We start from the raw sequence: 15,176 nt of genomic DNA on the forward strand, positions 1-15,176 counted from the left end.
ATTGTGAATTACAGTAACTGAGAGATTGGAAATCTATGCTCTTTTTAGATAGCACTGAATAGCATAGTAGTTAAATAGCACAATTCTGAATTTTTCCTAGAATTTGTGTGTTAGTTTTTTCTAATCACTTTGTCCATCTACTTTTGTAAAATAAAATTAAAATAACTCACTGCTTTTGTGGATCTATATAGAATTAGTATATGATATTTCATATTCTTCTTCCTATATAAAAAGTAAGTTTAGTCTTACAGACCTGTTCTAGGATCTGTACAGACAGACTAGTCTATCTTCACTTACCTAAAAAAAGAAAAGCTTTCAAGCTTTAAACACTTTACAGGGTATTAATGCAATTTGGTTTTGTTGACATTTCAGTGCATCTAAACAATAAGAGATTTAGTACACAGTCTGCCTTTGACTCCAAGTATCTCCAAGTATAATAAAGTCTTGACATTAGTGGTTTACTTAAGTCCTACTCTAATTCAAATATTCATTTAAAATTAAAACAGTGAAATATATATGTTGTTACAGAATAATATAAAATATACTCATAAGGGGAAAAATCAAGAAATACAAATACACTCTTCTCACTAGACAGCATTCCTACTGAAATTCTCAAGTGAAAGAAACTTATTCACACAAAAGTATGTATTTTTCATGAATCAAATGAATATGTAACTTATCTTATAAAAACATAAATTGTAAATTCTGTAATTTGTATGAATCTGTACAAATGCCTGTAAATGTCCATAAATATACTTTTGATAATTCTTTTACTTTTCTAATGGGGGGGGGTGCCAGCCAATTACACCCTCTTGAGAAAGGAAATAGGATTATTAATATTACCTCCTGCATCTGTTCTCCTTTAGAAAAGGATGAAACCAATGTTTTTAAACTCCTGTTTGTTAAGCCATATGCCACAGTCTTGCTAATATTTTTCATTTTGAAAATGGAAATATCGTATTTTGACAGTGTGCATTCATTGCTAAATTCCTTGTCACAGGTATGCATGGAGGAATAAGCAGAGTCTGCATTCCCCTTCTGCTCAGCAGGCAGAGGAAGGCTTCTTGTTAAACAACACCAAGTCAATCGAGGTTCAGCATTTAGTGATGGGAAGGTGCTCTTTGTACTTGATACTGTTAAACTTCCAGAGTAGCAAGACAGATTATTGTGGGGTAGCACTGGGAATTCTCTACAGTGAGTGGTGAGAGTGTGGCAATAAAATGTGCCAAAAGAATGGCAAAAATAAGCGGGGTTGTCTGTTGAGCTCTGAGAATGCTGCATATCCTGCAGTGTTGGTGAAATGTCCTTAAGAGTGCATGGACTTCCACCTCTGTCCCATCCCACGACTGTTGGCTCTGCACCCTTGCTAGAAGCTGACGTCATTGTCAAAGAGTCACTTCCTGAGCAAAGATGATGTAAAACCTTTCTCTCTTCTTTGATGTCAGCTGATATGAAAAAACCACTTGTATACATAGAAGTAAAGCATATTTTCTTCTTTGGGGTCTGTGTAGAGGAAGCAGTTATGCTCATCCACTTCTCTTCTGTTTGCCTTTGATAATTTAATTTATTTTTGTTCTGTTTGTTTTTCCAAGCATCTCTTACAATATCCTGCTGCCTGAAGTTTTGGTTATAAAAGGTGTTATCTGCTGTGGTTAAGGTATTTGTTGTTTCTGAATTGACTGGTGAACAAAATGCTGGAGTTTTCCAGTTTGCATGTACGTTCCATCGTAGCTCTCCTTTGCTGGCCTTTTGTCTCACTTCAAATTTTAAAGGGGACCAAAATACATCATTAGAATGAGAACTGAGTGATCCGCTGTTGGAAGAGCAGGGGGGGGTAGTTAAGTTGTCTGTCACAGATGTGCAAGGTGTAATCTTCTGTTCTGATCCAAGAAAAAGCGACAAATCTGAGGCTCTCTTGTCTTGCGGCAATTTAAGGATATATTTTGGAGAAAAGGCATTTTGTTGTGGGACTGGAGTTAAATGACCAGGTTTCAGATGATGAATTTTAGAAGACACATCAACAGCATTGTCACTGAAAAGTGCTACTTTTGCTCCTGTTTTCACAAGACATGTTTTGACATCCTTATCTGTTGTGTTGTGCAAGGCAGAAGAGTTGCAATCACTTCCCCTTAATTCAGGCCCTAAAACTCCCACAAATGAAGCTTTTGAGATACCTGCTGAATGTGAAAGAAGGTTAACATCACTATAATTAAGAGCTTTTGTGGGGAGTTTGATTGTTTTCGTATATTCCACATTCTCAGAACCTCCAGTGCATTCATTAATTCCTGCACTTAATTTTTGCTCCTCTGCTTTACTGGAGAATTTCACTGGTGCTGTGGAAAGACATCGAGTGCTAGCACAACAGACTTTCTCTCCTTCATTCACTGCATTGTTTTCACTACTGGGACTAGGGCAGGACTTTGAAATAATGTTTTGTGTCTTCTCCACTTCAAATTTCAGCTTTTTTCTTTCTGACGGTGAATTCTGGGATTTCCCTGTGCCTTCTCTGCTGTTGTTGCAATGGACCCATGGGGGTGTCAGAGCATGCTGGCCAGTTTCTTTATTCCTGCTATGGTTTCCATAACTGTTTGAAGTGCTTTTACAATCTGATTCAAATGTACTAGATTCTTTCCCAAGGCTTGGTTTTTCCCATTTGCTACTGTGTACTGGCAAGTAGTCATCATTCCTTCTGTTAGCACTCAGCTGACACTGAGTATTTTGAAGCCTGGACTCACAACTGCTTGGAGCTAGTAATGTGCTGTTGCCAGCTGTGTATTTATCTGTGTCACTCCCACTGAGGTCTTGGGAAGTTTTGCTCATTACAGTATGTGCGCTAGCGTTTACTGAATGTGATGTCTCCATTAGGTAGGTTACACTGTCTGCAGTTTCCTCAGAGGACACATTCTCTGGAATATGATTACCATTAGTACAGGTTTCTGATTTACCAGTGTTTAAACCTGTTGTCACAAGGGAGGAAAGACTGTCACTTACAGAGTGCCTGCCATCTCTTTCCTCAGTAATTTCAGTACTGCTGACTGATTCCTTTGAATTGGGAGTGAAGCTTGTAATATCTGTAATCTTATTTCCCCTTTGTTTAATTTTCTTGGCACTTTGACTGCTTTTCATTTTTTGGTAGATTTTCTTAAATGTTTCATCTCCATACATTTGCCACTTTTCTTGAGAGAACATCTTTAACTTCCTTTGATTGTGTTTCTTATTTTTAGCACTGATTACTTCGCCAGCCCCAAGCTTTTTAGTCCCTTGCAACTCCTCTGATGGAGGAGTATGATCAACCACACTACTTAGTGGCAAATCATCCACTGCTGTTTGTCTGACTAGAGCTCGGGGATGGCTATTAGGAAAATCCACTGAATCTGCAGCAAGATTGTTGCTAGGCAGCAAACTAGCAGTGCCTGTATTTACTGACTGCTTAGTAAGAGAAAGTGGCTTTGAGCAACCTGCTTTGTCATGTACCATTCTTGTGCCCTCCACAAATGGCAAGGAGTTGCTCCGTGTAACAGGCACAGTATCTATCGTTGTGGAGAATTGGGTGGGAACTGAATGAAAAAACATTGGCTTGCATTTTTCTAGGGGTGCAAAGGTAGATTTTGCTGAACAAAGTGAAAGATTCTTTTTCCTATTTACATCACAAGTTCTGATGTCAAAATGGAAAGAGTCTTTGTATGTATAAGGCATTGGCAGATCAATGCTTCCCTGCTTTGAAAGGACAGTTTTTCTGGGCCTAACATTGTCTAAGTGGGTATCATCCACCACACTTTTGTTATGAGAAATAAGTTTTGAAATGTGTTCTTCCAGCCTTTTTTTCTCTAGCATCAAGGCTGTAGCTTTCTCAGCTGCATCTAGCTTTGCACTGCTTGCGGAGGTACACCTTAAGCTGCTGAAAGCAGTTTCGTTTTCCAGTTCTGTGCTGTGTTCATAGAGACTATGCAACGGGCTGGATGATGCCATCTGTTGTTCTGTACTATCAGAGCGTGACAGATACCCTGAGTCAGTGCTCTCACACTTCTTTAGCTTGCAGTCAAATGGCTTGTAATCCCACTGTTTTTCTGAAGAGGTTGCTTGCTGCCTTTGCAACTGAATATGCTTATTGGCAGTTGGAGTTCTTTGCTCCTGTACGTTCTTTCTCTGGCACTGACCATTTGGCAAAGCTCCTGGAGATGATAAACTTTGAGGTTCTCTTTCAGGAACCCCCTGATTAGCCTTTGAACTAAAGGACTGATTCGTTGTTTCATGATTTTCTGAAGCAAATGATGAACTGTTTGTTGCTGGCAGCGAAAGGTCATTAAGATGTTTCTTAGTGTCTGTGGGAGCACTGGTCTCTGAACTCATTTGTTTCATCTGTATCCCCTCGTCTTCACAGGTGCTACTAAGTAGTTTGCTGCCTTGATGTGGGGTGATGCTCTCTGTTGATTTCTCATTTTGCTCCAATATACCACTGTTGTCAGAGTCTGAGGGCAGTCTGGTATTGTTGACGTGTGTTTGAGTTCTTCTGTGTTTATACAAATTGCTTTGAGTTTTAAATGCAATACCACAAGTGGTGCATGGAAAGGGCCTCTCTCCTGTGTGAGAGCGAATATGTTTCTCAAGGACACTTGGCTTCAAACAGTCTCGTCCACAGTGTTTGCAGATATATTTCCCAGCTTTTTTTGATTTTCCTGGGCTTCCAAGAGATGCATTTACACAAGAATTTGGTGATGATAAAACTGGTAAAGTGCTCACTATGTTCAATGTTAGAGTTTGTCCAAGTTGTTTCTGAAAAACTGACTGAGGCTGATCTGTGCCTTCTGAAGCAACAAGTGGACTCAGGATTAGAGGTATGTTACTGCTGTCTAGATTTACACAGCTCCTGCCAGTCACTAACTGACGGTTTGGCTGAAAGCATCCTGCCTGGACAGGCTGATACAGTGGTATGGTAAGGGCTTTTAGATACACAGGTTGGGACAGTGCTTGTTCCTGTTGAGGAATCACACTGCCTTGGCTGAGATCTGAAGAACCCTGTGCAGGCTGAAGAGAAGAGGTTGAAACTGGTCGATCTGCTACTGCGACTGTAAAACCAGGCTGCTTCTGTGCCTCCATTTCAAAGGTTATCTGCCATATGCTCATGTATCTGTAAGGGAGGGGAAACAAAACAAGTAGGAGTCTTCAGATAGCAAAATAAAACACTTTCATCTGCTGGACTGGGAAAGTTGGCAATTAAGAATATCACAAATCTTGTATACAGGCATTATACAGACAATAATTACTTCATTTTCAAATTAAATTGGTTCATTTTTCATTTCTTAGCTAGGAATTAAAGTTTGGTACAGCGTAAAGAACATTGAACATTGCACTTAAAACTTACAATAAGGACCCAAAGTATTAGAAATAAATCTGAGTATCAGATTTGCAAATGGAGGTTCTCAGCACCCCAGAAATAACACAATTGTGATTTTCTGGAACCATATTGCCATTACGTATTTGTACCATTTTTTTTAAATTTAAGAATTTACATTAATAAATGTTATATAGAAACACAGAACAAATAAGGTTAGACGGGATCTCAGGAGGTCTCTAGTCCAAACACCTGCTCAAAGCAGAGTTAGCACTGAGGTCGGATGAGGTTGCTCAGGATGTTATCCAGTCTGGTTTTGAAAACCTCTGAGGATAAAAACTGCACAGCTTCTTTAGGCAACCTGCTCCAAACACAGGACATTAAATATGGCTGTGTATTATCTGTGTTTACCCAATTTAAGTGAGCTAAGGCTAAATAAATTGCAACAAGTGATGCAAAATGAAAATAGGTGAACAAAATGAAACTGATGTCGTGTTTTACAAGTGAGATTTACATAAATATGTACCAAGTAGAAAAGATGGTATCATAGGAAAGTAGTGGGATAAATTAAAGCTGTCTTTCATGTAGTCCAAATTAATTTTGTCTAATTAAGGGCAATATTATGGTATACTGCTTATTTTCAGATGCTTTCAATGCCAGATGAAAACATTTTGTAGACACAGTTTTTTGGAAAAAGTAAGCCTATTCTTATGAAATCTGTCCAAATATATTCCGGGTTGGTGCTGGTCCAGACTACTTTTTATTTTAACAAAAATTAGTCTTGTCTTTTTTCTTTCTTAGAAACAAACTAGGAAACTATCAAAATAAGCTACTTGAAAATTATCTTTGGAAGAGCTGATAGAGGCATCAGCATAACCTCTTGTAATTATAGGTTGGGTGAAAATTAGAAGGTGGTCTGTAAATGTTTATTCAAATTCTTATTCAGCTATACTCACAGCTCTGTATCCATTGGCTGTTATAATAGGCTGTTCTTGTGCAAACAGTCATAAAAATCCCATTTGAAATAATATAGCCAGTGGCTAACTGTGAAATCTGCAGTTTGTTGCCTTACTGCATAATCTGTAGTGGTGTTTCTGTACCTTCCTTGGATCATTTTAATAGGTAATCATTACTGGGAAACAGTAAAAAAAAATTACTCAAAAATGTTTGACATTTGGACTGGTTCCATATGACACACACACTATGTTACCGTTATTCAAGGCAAAATCTCAGTTGCATGTAGTTACTGAGAATTTTGCAAATAATTAACATAAAGGAGGAATGGCAAACTCAGTGTAATTGGTTTTGAGTGTTCCTCTGTTACTGTTAGAACAATTAATAAAACTTGTAAATTGATAGAAAGTTGGATGGAGATCCAAGAGAAGTTCTGTTACTTCACAACTGAAAATGATAGCATCTCACTCGCATCACATGCAAAAATGGGAAAATAACTTTCTATTAATGATCAAATGGAACAGGTTAAGGTCGATGAGTTATATGCTCCATAATAAATGTAATTAGCATCTTAATAAATAGACTAGGAATTCAGGTAGTTTTCATAGTAAATGTATGCACCATTGAAACTGAAAGGTAAAGCAACCCTCTTGTTTATTAGTCTTCTGCAAAGGAAAAGGTTTTGCATATTAGGATATTGCCTTTAATCTGACTGATTATTTCATCCCTATGTGTAGCTCATAATGCAACTGTAAATACTTGTCTCCTTGAGCAACAGAAAACTAATGTACCAAGAACCCAGTAGCTATTACTCTGCGCTCCTCACTCTGCACCACTTGTGGAAGTTCTTTTGCTGGCTGGCAGCTTAGGTTTCACAGCCAAGGCTGCTTCCAGTTTCTCTTTTATCTTCTTTGCTTATTGCAAGAATTGGAAAAGTGGAGGAAAAAACAGCAATGCAGTCTCTGGGATGTGTTCTCTGACTTTCCTTCTGGTGACAAGCAAGGCCATTAGCTTCTCTGCATGCGTTACATGCATCAACAAAACTGCTGATGAGCCACTAAGTAACTGAGAAGCTTGCTACCAACTGCAGTGGGCTCAGGGTTAGACCATTTATGGGAAGGGTATCAGTGCCTGATGGGATTCTTTGTCTTCACCCAAAGATTTTAGTGTAACAAAAATCCCGGAAAACAACCTGTAAAATGAACTGATCTGTGCACTTCAATGTGTTAGATTTTGCCTTTTCTCCTTTCTCATGAAATTTATAAATCAAACTCAGTTATCAAGCATGGACTTTTTTTGTCCGCTTCAGAGATTTCTACATGGAACAATCACTGAAGTGGCTTTGTAATATAGGTATTGAGTCTATTGATGAAATAATGTTAAAAGAATGTGGCTCGTTAAAGGAATTAAGTTATTATCCATATTCTGCAGTGTGGTTAACACTATGGGATAAAAGTGGATTTCTCTAATTTGCAAAGTGAGGTCATAGACATTTCAAGGCCATTTAAGATGGTTCTTAAGCTATACAGTCATCTTTATAGCAATTTAAACACAGCATACAATAAAAACGGCAGCAAGTGATAAGACATGAGCCAATGATACTCATAAACTAAGCATGCAGTAGTTTTTCCAAAGATGTGAAAATAAAGAAAAGTTGAGGGGAAAAAAAAATATGCTGCAGAGGCAAGACTCAAAGAAGAAAGGTGAAGTCTGAATTCCATGTACCTACAACATCTAACAAGTACCACATCAGATGAAACAAGCCGTAAGTATCTATGCTCACCTCCTTCCCCTGGAGAGAAGAGTGGAAATGTGGAATTTACATTTCCACCCCAATAAGCCTGCTCCAGTGTCACAGACTATGTTCTCTCTTTGAGTATCCTTATGTGCATGCATACTTGATGGGCCCTTCAAGGCCAGCCTGTAAGTTAGTAGGACTTGCGGTGGGCAGATGTTTTTCATATGAAACCTGTAGTTCCAAAGTACCAGACTCTTTGTGTAATTTCACTTATTCTGTTAAGTTTCTGGGGCCCAAAATATAATGTAGTCCTGAGAATCATTTCAGTGCTCTGTAACGTTCTACAAAGAAAATATGTAACTGATTACAGAAAATTTAAAGGAAAGTTTTAACTAATGCTGAACAATTAAACTAAATGGTGATACACAATGTCATTACTTTTAAGAGTTTAATAATAGATTTCTACCAGCTGTGGTAGTTTTCTGCTTTTCACAGCAAAAAAAAAGATACTTTCTTCCTAAGTGAAACTTCTGTGGCTTGTATTCTGTGTGGCGAATACAACCATAATTTTCACATCTGTCATTTATATACAGAACAAGCCACTGTATTTTTTTTGTACATTGACAAAAATAGCTTATCTCAAACTAATTCTACCCCATGGCTAATTCTGCGTAGTCCTTGCTTAAAGTAGAAAAAATTCCGTTGTTGATTATGCCCCAGGCTCTCTTACTGAGCATCTACGTGATGTTCTGAGCTCAATTTATAACTTGTGGCATCAAACTACTAGTATAGAAACTTGATCCTAATTAGAAAAAAAAAAAATTCCAATAAACAAAACCAAAAGCAGAATTTGGCCAGTCCAAAATTTTCTAAATTAGTTTCTTAAGCTATCAAAACTGGTCAATAAGATTCTGTTTGAATACAATTATTTAGTTCCTAGTTTGAATTATACCTTCAGGTACACACCATAGGTAGGACCGTGGAACACTGAAAAGTCAAAAAGTGGAGTAGTTTCAGATGACAAATCAGGGTAGCAGAAACTGTCTTATTCTGTATATAAGTATAAAGTATTTTAATAAGAGGGGAGTGGTATAAAAAACTCATTTTAAATCCAATGTGTTCCTCTTTTCTATGTAATTTTTTTCTGAATTCCAAATAGATTTCATAAAACTTGCTTCATTTTATCAGCACTGTTATAATAATCTTGGATTATACAGCCTAAAGATTTTTGTCTTCTGCATGGCACATGTGAATGCACTGTCAATTGCCCATCATTATTAATAAAAACATTAAATAAACATGTAACTGCTTATTTCCTCCACCTACATATAATTTTTTGACACACCATTGAGAGGATCATCATAGTCTTTAAGCAGATGTAGTACTCAATCCCCTGGCTTGGTCTACAGGTATAATCTGTAGACATGACAGAATTAGTTTATTTTTGTAACCACACAGAAGCAGCTTTTCAACATTCTGAACATACATAGTATGCTATATTACACTAGAAGTCTTTGCCTTTTTTAAAAGCTTTTGGTGATCCCTACCTTAAATATAATAACAGAGAGCATACAGAAGTAGAATCCTCTTTAGTCTAAATAATTTTAGCTCACGTACCTTTTATTGAGCCAGGCATTTCAGCAAAAGAAGTCTCATTTCTGTCAATACTTGATGCAAGCAGAGAGAAACGAGGACAAAGACTTGAAACAGATTAGAAGTAGGAAGTTGTTTTTTTCTTTTTTTTTTCACGTTGGTGTCACAGTAACAACCTTCAGAAAACAGGAAGAGATGAAACAGAAGAAAATGAAGTAGCATTTCAATCCCTTTGTATCTTTTATCATTATTCATGCAGGAACCTATAAACAGAATCGGCTGCCTTTGAAATGTAGGCATTTTGTACACTGCAGTCAATTGTATCATTCAGTGAAATACACTGACACAATGGTAGAATTTTTTTCTTTATAACCCTAAAGGTAATTTGCTTAGAACTTTACAATAAAGATCTCTCTTAAAATGTGTTGGAAAAGAAAACAATGGTGAAGAGAAGACACTTGCTACATACGAAATGCTAAACTTAGCCAGCATGGGTACTGTCCACCAGCTTGTCCTAATGGTGCCCTGCGGTAGGACAGAAAGCAGTAAACAGGAGGGAAAATACTTCAAGAATGTTAAAAGTGTTTAGGACATGCTCAACTAACCTCCCTACAACTTGTGAACAGCTGCAGGGAAAACAGGATAGGGGACAGTCAAGAGAAGTGAAAAGATCATTTTAAGAGTTTAGGTTTCATTTGTGGCTTGACTCCATGAAGAGTCCTCAGATGAAGCAGAGCCAAGGTGTCCTGTTAGGGGGACAGCTGTTCTTTATGCAAACACCTGTTTAAAATATGGACTGGAATGGCTACTTCCTCCACTGCTATTAGACTAAGTAAATCCCAAACTGGATATGCATTCCCTAGAATGTTACAAAATCAGCATATCTGGCCTGTAAAAATTCCTTGGGAACACTGTATTTTGGAAGATGTAGCTTCTAAACTTACTGCAATGAGCATCTGCCCTATTCAGATAGTTGCAGCCTGTATCTTGTAAATTGTATAGTGGTGAAACTGTAATATTATTATTGTCCAATATCCACTTGAGTGGAAGCTCTTTCTTTTAGTAATTCAGGTGGTAGACTAATGCTGGAGGTGTCAATGGATTTTCATTCTACACAGCATTATTGATCTTGGAGAGTTTTGCCTGTTGTTTGGATTGCTTTCAGTTTGTTTCTGGACCCTATTTTAGTAGGCCTCTAATTTTGGAGGTGGAGAAATATTTCTGTCTGATTCTTCCTATCTTTCTTGCCTGTCATTTAGTTAGTGAGGGGGCAAAAAAGCTCTTAATGGGGCCTAGTATTGTTCCTTAAAATCCTTCTAGTTTCTATTATACCCTGAAATGCTCCCTGTAATTGGTAATGGCACTGCAAATGCTTAAAATCAGTGAATCTAGAAAACTACTTGACATTGTGAACTGCTTTACAATGACTCATGCTTCTGATCTACAGACTCATTCTGTCCATATGGATAAAACTACATGCAGCAACTAGTTTCAGCTCTACTGGGAGATGCTCTCCTAAAGGAATGGATTCTCACATATAAGTGAGATCTTCTGGAGGATTATTGCATGCTACAGTCAACAAACTAACGGAGAAAAAAAGATGCACATCTTATAATAGAATACTGGCATGAATCAAATCATACAGATGATTATGGGCATTTTACATAACGAGTCAAAATTAGTTTTTCAGTTTTATCACATATCTGAAGTCCACTATATTTTATTCCACTTTGAGACTGACTATTATTATTTTAAGTTAAAGTGAACTTACTTAAAAGGGACACTTATTTTAAACAGTACTAATAATTCCAGCAGTATGCTGGAACTAGTAACAACTCTAAACCATAGATAAGCTTTTAAAATTCATTATTTAGAACACTCAGTAGCATATCAAATTCTAAATGCTAAAACTGCAAACTTCTTATCCTGAGAGGCTTAAAAAGAAGCAATAATTAAATAAAGCAAGTTACAACTAAATCAAGTGACTGCATATATTTGCCACTATCACACAGGTTTCAGGGCTTAGCAGAATCTTTTGAAGCTTGATCTAGAATCTCTAAATCTTGAATAAGCAACTCTGGAATGATACTGACTCCACAGCATCTTATGATTCTTCCCATTTGTATTAATGAACAAGTTGTTGTAATGGATAGAAGTAATTTGAACTGTACACTTAATACATTTAAGTTCAAAACATGATCCTGCTCAGAGAAACCCAATTAATTTCAGTTGTCTCAATATACAGCAAAATATCTATTTTAAGTATGTATAAAGATAAGCCTACTGTCAGGTACTACACAGTAGCGAGTATGTGGTGCTATATTGCACTTCACTCTCAATTCATGTCCTAATCAGGATTTGAGGAGATAAACCCACGTACCATTGGTATACGTTTCTAGGTTCCAAGAATCTGTGGAAAGGGCTCCTTTCCAGGTGTCTAAAACCCTGCATCCTTCAAAGATACTACAGGGTTTTAGTCAAAGATGTGATCGAGTGAAAAGTAGCAATAAGCATGCTTCCTATACTAATACGGAAATAGATTTCAAAGATCCTATCAACTACATGTTTTAAAGTACTTTACAAACTTAAACGAAAAGAAAGTATCCTATAAGGTTGTTAACAATTGATTTTTCTTATGAGGACAATGATACTGAGAACAGCACACAATATCTTACTGTCAGCAGAAGATACAGATACTGGAATTATCACTTCCAGTTGCTAGTCTACCACCGATGGTTAGCATAAGGTGCCAGTGTTTATGAAGATCTCCCTTGATTGACTAGACAACACTTCTACTTAAATATTAGTATAATAATGTAATAGTGAACCATAGAGTCTGAAATAAATTTTGTGCAGGTACTTTAAACACTACTTGATTGATGGAAAAGTTTATGAGTGTACCCCAATTCTGGCGCTTTCTAGTCCTCAATTCAAACTAGCAAAATGGAACTGATAGATTTCCTGATTAGCCCAGAAATGACTGTTAATCTTGTTTTACTTAAAAACGATTTCTGCCTTTGCTCTTTTCTCAGTTTGACTTCATACCTTGAAATGTCTCATAACAGAAGTATTGACTTCACCTTTTCACTTGTTCGTAAGGGATGTATCTGATGTTACAAGACTGCAAGTTCCACCAGCAGTGTGCAGACTGCTCATAACCTCATTAACAAAGTTGAGAGCCTCAGTCCCCTGCAGAATTAGGATGAAAATGTGTCATTCCCTAATCTTCTGAAATCCTCATAATCTTTCAATGATAACATTTCTTGCTCAAATTCTGACTTTGGGAAATCTTGCTACTTATTAAGAAGTCATTGTTCCTGAACTTTTGCCCTTCTTTATATGTTATAAAAGTATAAAGCAACTAGAAAACATGCTGATCAAACTTTGAAATTCTTGTGCCATATCCTGAGGACAATTATTTTTGACACTTTACTTCCACGATTGTGCAATATAAGCGAAATTGTTTCATTTTTTATTTTTGTAAACACTGTATGAGAATACAGTATTAAAACCTTTTAAGAAGAATGTGATCTGTAATACCTTTCCTTCATTCTAGAATAGCACCGTTTTGATCATTATTATACAATTGGCTATCTTTTTGATTCTCCTTTTCTCGAATATCCATAAATGAAAACATCCAAAAGGCTTAAATCAGTAAGAACATTGTTAGCTAAAATATATTTTAGTGTGTAAGGAAACATTGTATGTGTCCTTTTGATCTCTTCATGCAATTTGTATCACAGAATATTTCCTATTCTACTTATGCTGCTACTTTTCTCAGCTCCAATAATAAAAAATGCTTTCTAGTTTATTATATGTCTTTATTTTAAATTTACACCACTTCTTTCTAAAAAGAAACATATCTAACACATCTGTTGGTTTTGTAACACTGCTGGTGGCTTCACAATGAAAAAAAATAGGATTGTTAGTGCTTAAAAAATCTAAAAACCTCAAAGGATTTACACTTTTGTCCTTTCATCAAATTCACTCCTGTGCATTTCCCTTGTTAGGAAAGAGTTAACAGCCAGCCAGCAGTCTGTAATCAACAGGTTGCTCTAACAGAAAAATAATAACGCTAATCTATCTTTTAAAGTTTAGGAGGTTGGACTAAATGATGAAAAAATACTAATTAAAGCCCTCTTAAAAACAGAAGTGGGACCAGTACTAAAATGCTTTGTGTTTTAGGAGAAAAATCTTTCTCATTGCTAAGTGAAAGAACCATCACATTAAAAAAATCATAACTTTAAAATTTCTGTCTTACCATCTAGAATTTAATTATACCTCTGTCTATATAAAATGATAACAAAACACTTGCTAACCTTTAGGTGGCCAATTCACAGGCAGGTGGAGAGGTTCAGGTCTCTGGAATAGCGTTGAAACAAAAGAAGCATCCTGTTTTCTTTTTTCAGTGTCTTTCTCTTCTCTTTTTTTTAAGCATTTGAAAATTGAAGTGGGTGGTGGGGTGTGTGCAAAGAGAGGAGGGGGTGAAGTCAGCCCACGCTTAGTGTAGGAAGAGTTTTAATGGCCGATGCTGGTAATATGGTTTGCCTGCTACAGTGTCTGCACTACTGCAGCTCTGTGTGTGGGCGTAAAGAAATGACACGACTGGGTTTCAAACCATTACACTGAAGATTTGCAAACAGTTAAAAAAAAAAAAACACAACCCCATCAGGCACAAATGAAAAATTATTACTTTTTTTCTTTTATCTTTTTCTAACATTTGTTTGTTGTTTTTTTAACTTAACAGATGTAATCCAGTCCAGTTTCTTCCTCAGCCTCTAAATTAAAAAAGGTAAATTAAGTATTTAGGAAGGTTTTTGATTTTACATGGTATGAACATTTTGTTATGATTTTTGCTGCTATTTTTTAATTAACATGCAAGGGCTTGTATTCCAAAAGGCATCCAGATTTCCACAGTAAAAGTCTTCAGAGGACACCTATATTTCTGCCTTTGAACATAGTAAATAGGTACCCCAATCTTGGTAGCACCGAGTAGCATGGCACAAGAGACATAGCAGCCACTCCACAACTGGCCAGGTAGGAAATCTAAGACCATGACTATTCCCGTGAATATTCCACGAAACACAGCCAAGAAAAAATGGGATATCCTGGCAGCCCGTTTTTGTTCAGTAATCTAGCAGTGCATCAGGCTTACCGATCCAAACAGGACAGAAAACAGACTGTCAAACTGAATGTTTGTTGTAACTACTGGATATAAAGGAGACCAATAGGAGTGAGGCAAAGGAGCTGTTCTCTATAATATCATGGGGAATGAGAGGAAAACGCTATTTAAGCTAAAATATAATTGCTGGCACAAGAGAAAGTGAATATAAATGGTTATGAATACACTGTTGTTGAGAGGCATAGGTGGAAGTTTTTTGTCAGACAAGCGAGAATACTTCTCAAACATATTTTTGACCACAAAGAGTGCAATGGAGACAAGACAGTTTTAGAAAGGAGCTCGAAAACTTCAAAGAACCTTTATGACTTGGCTGCTCCATGATAGTAAGGGACTAGCACTTGTTAAATGCATATCTTCATGTATGTATGAGAGAAGAC

General features: G+C 36.8%; 1 protein-coding gene across 4 annotated transcripts in view; it reads right to left on the reverse strand.

Annotated features, from left to right (window-relative positions):
- ZNF831 (zinc finger protein 831) overlaps positions 1-15,176 on the reverse strand; it is a 60,985-nt gene that overhangs the window by 11,847 nt on the left and 33,962 nt on the right. For 3 of the 4 annotated variants that reach the window (XM_069804204.1, XM_069804186.1, XM_069804197.1), the window contains 2 exons: positions 9,642-9,793; positions 844-5,128 (listed from right to left, as the gene is read on the reverse strand). In XM_069804204.1, coding sequence (XP_069660305.1) covers positions 844-5,124 — 4,281 coding nt within the window. In that variant the 5' untranslated portion in view covers positions 5,125-5,128; positions 9,642-9,793. Of the gene's footprint in view, positions 1-843; positions 5,129-9,641; positions 9,794-13,936; positions 14,718-15,176 lie in introns of those variants that run through there. The other variant, XM_069804189.1, reaches the window with a different exon arrangement.

The sequence above is a fragment of the Haliaeetus albicilla genome, chromosome 2 (genome assembly GCF_947461875.1).
Source record: "Haliaeetus albicilla chromosome 2, bHalAlb1.1, whole genome shotgun sequence".
Classification (NCBI taxonomy): Eukaryota; Metazoa; Chordata; class Aves; order Accipitriformes; family Accipitridae; genus Haliaeetus; species Haliaeetus albicilla.